This window comes from Penaeus monodon, chromosome 13, assembly GCF_015228065.2.
Source record: "Penaeus monodon isolate SGIC_2016 chromosome 13, NSTDA_Pmon_1, whole genome shotgun sequence".
NCBI lineage: Eukaryota > Metazoa > Arthropoda > Malacostraca > Decapoda > Penaeidae > Penaeus > Penaeus monodon.
The window spans coordinates 31,882,035-31,885,466 of record NC_051398.1 but is presented as its reverse complement, the minus strand read 5'-3'; the positions used below and the strand labels follow the sequence as shown (position 1 = coordinate 31,885,466).

Here is a 3,432-nt window from a genome sequence, read left to right as displayed (position 1 = left end):
ACTGGAAGTTCCTAACATCGACAGAAGAGTCAGTGGAGGGTGTCTTGGTGTATGCTGTGAGTGAATCGGGCGCCGTGCAAGTAGCCACCGTCCTGGGTTCCTCGTCCTCCTCGCACCTGTTGCATGAACTGAAGCCCAACACCCAATACACCTTCTTCCTCGTCCCTTTTTGGCACAGTGTTGAAGGCACGCCGTCGAACTCCCAGTCATTGAAGACTCCTCAGGACGGTGGGTGATTCTCATAGTTTTTCATTTTACATTTACTGAATATTAATAGCCAGAAAATCATCTTTGCTGAGGGGTTAGGCAAAACATAAATCTTTAGTTAGGTATGAGGGTTAAGTCTTTAGATGTTTTTTTTCCACAGTTCCTCTGGTGGCTCCTGGAGATGTTCGGGTATCGACGCGCGAGGAAGGGTCTGTACTCATCACGTGGTCGACTCTCGCCCCGGAGGAAGCCCGAGGGAAGATCATAGGCTACCAGGTCACCCTCAGCCACAACGGAACCCACACGACGAAGACCGTGACCAACCCTTGGCTGGAGGCGAACGACCTCGTGTCAGGTCGACTGTACACCGTCCGTGTTGCTGCCCTCACGGAAGCTGGTCCCGGGCCGTTCACCGCTCCAGTGCTGATGGATGCTGGTCCCTCTGACGCCCAGACGCGCCACCAAGATGACGAGGACGACGGATCTGTCTTGTACGCTCCGCCACAAACGGCTTGGCTGGTGTACTTGTTGATTCCGGTGGTGCTGTTGTTATCTGTCATTACGCTGTTTTACGTGAGGCGTTTACGGGGGAAATCAACGCCCTCTAACCCGCCTCACGCCCCTGCCCTCTATCAGGACCCGTCCCTCTATGCAGCCCACCATTCAGTCAACATGTACGGAGAACAGAAGCTGTGGCGGCCGTCGGATAGCGATAAGGATTCCAGTCTCTCCTCGAAGCGGCTCCTCCACCCCGACCAGCCAGCGAACGAATACGCGGAGCCGAAGATCCAGCGAGTCAACGACATGACTGAGCCCTACGCCACAACAGCGCTGATAGAGCCGTCACCGCCAGGCATGAGTCATGGGCCTCCTCGGCAGCATCACAGCGATGATTCGGGAGTGCAGGTGAACTGGGCCACCATTATCCCGCCCCCGCCGAGCTGTCCTCCTCCACAGAACTTCGACCTAGGCGATCCGATGGGCGTGACCAGCGACCCTCTGGGTGTCAGGATGGTATGTCCCACAACGGCCATGTATGGGGGGAGTAAGAGCAGTGGATCGGACCAATACGAACACGCCTCCGACGGAAGCATGGATAAGCCGTGTGAGATGATTAACCCAGGGAAGAACAGAGACAGATTTCTCACCTTCAACTCCCTTCAGGCGCGTGGCTACCGCCAGGTCCCGGTGGAGGCCCGGCCACAGCAGCCCACGGATCCTCCGCGCAACAATACCCACTGATGGCGGGACTCTTGAGGATCGGACGTCTAACGCACGGCTCTCCATCCTCTCGTTATATTACCAAAGCTTTATCATGATGCTTATTAGTCTAATTAGTGATGCTTTGTGCAAAAGGTCTGTGATGAACACAATATAATTTTTGTTGAGTGGTTGTAACAGTCATATAGGTGACGACTTCCTACATATTAGTAGAAAGTTAGTCCCGTCTGCATTGAAGACATATTTGGTGACGAGCGTTTTCGAACCAAGAAAACGATGCTTGAATATTCGTTGTTGAACCACATGCTTACTAGATGCACAGTGCTCCTATTAATGTGCTGTAAATGCCAGTAGGTTTTGTACAGTTTTAATAAATGCTAACGTTTATTAAGAGCATTACAAAACTTAGTGATACCTTCTTTATGTCAAACGTCCTTAAAGTGACCAGTGAATTATATTGCCCTTCAGAAATTCAGTGAAGACTTTCAAACGCTGTTTGTCTCTAGTACGGAAAGTTAAAATATTCTGCAACATATACAAGAATTAATGGTGTCCCATACCTGTCAGCTGGTCTTGTCACGCGTTGTGATGGTACTCATTCATTTGATTAACGAAATTGTGAAAAGTATCCTCTGGGATATTATCAAATTTGCAAGTGTTCCTCAACGGAAGAGCGTTTAGTTACAGAAGTGACCTTTCCACGTTGCTGAATCCACCTTCTCCATCGGTGGTGTCTCGCCCCCCAGTTCTTCCCGTCTCCCGGATGTGAATCTCTGTCGTTATCAGGGCTTCCTCGACACAAGTGGCATGGCATCTTCTAATCATTAACTGCATCGCCATCCCTCCGTAACGCTAAAGACTGCGTGTCACTCAGAGAGGAGTTCTACCAGCATTTGCATGCCAGAACGGGAAGGGAGGACGTGGTCATACGAGAAGGAAAAAAAAAAAAGGTCTCGACATTCAAGCAGAATTACCATCTGCATCAGTGACGTATCGGTACCTTGGCTGTAAACTCGTGTTGTGGCTAGTGGTAATAGACTAGCATCCTTCCAATATGCCATAGTCATAGTAACTATACCCTTGTGGTCATAGATCCAACACAGATTTAGTGAAAGTACCATAGCATAGTTTCCCAACACTGCCGTAGTGATAAACCAGTGATTTGGCTTGAAGTAGGTCCTACGCATTAACTCTGGTACTGTTTGATGGTTAGCCCCAAATGTGTCTAGTAATTAAATTTTACCCAAATTCCCATTAAAGGTGCAATTGGCTGTTTGTTAAAAATAGTACCAATGTAATATGTTCTATTTCCCTAGTCAACCATTGTATATATGTAAGTAAGAAATATATTTTTGTATAATAAAAAGCTGTTATGACTTAATTTTGTTGTTTCACTCATTGTATATGGTTGCGGTTTTGTTCACTCCTCTGTGATATGTACCCTTCGAACATCATAATAAAACACAGTAGTTTGTAAGCAAAGCAAATGCATGTATGAAAAAAATAAAGAAATTCAGGTAATGCAACCTAACTGCATGAGTTTGGGTATTACTGTGGTAACTATCATCATTATAATTATTATCCCCATTATTATTATGATTATGATTATTACTATATTATTATCATCATCTTCATCATCAGCGTCATCATTCTTGTTATTGTTAGTATCATCATTATTATCATCAAGATCATCACCATCCTTAATTTTTTATCATCTTATTAGTCATTATAAGCATTATTATTGTTGATTTTGTAGCTGCTACTGCCATCGCTACAACTACTGATATAACCAATATGGTAATAATGACTATAGTAAGTATGATTATAAAAGGAGAATTATGATATTATTATCATCATTATTGTTATAATTATTATCAACACTACCATAGCTATTGTGATTACTATTATCATCGTCATCACCATTATTATTATTAGTGGTATCGTTATTATCATTATTATTATTATTATTATTATTATGATGATGATGATGATGATGATGATGAT

At 44.7% G+C, this 3,432-nt stretch overlaps 1 protein-coding gene across 1 annotated transcript in view; it reads left to right on the top strand.

Moving 5' to 3' along the window:
- Window positions 1–2,809, top strand: part of LOC119580242 (protein sax-3-like) — a 24,031-nt gene extending 21,222 nt beyond the window's left edge. The window contains exons 3-4 of the mRNA XM_037928268.1: window positions 1–228; window positions 368–2,809. The exon at window positions 1–228 is cut by the window's left edge and continues 1,302 nt beyond it. Coding sequence (XP_037784196.1) covers window positions 1–228; window positions 368–1,449 — 1,310 coding nt within the window. The 3' untranslated portion in view covers window positions 1,450–2,809. The remainder of the gene's footprint in view (window positions 229–367) is intronic.
- Window positions 2,810–3,432: the final 623 nt, after the last annotated feature.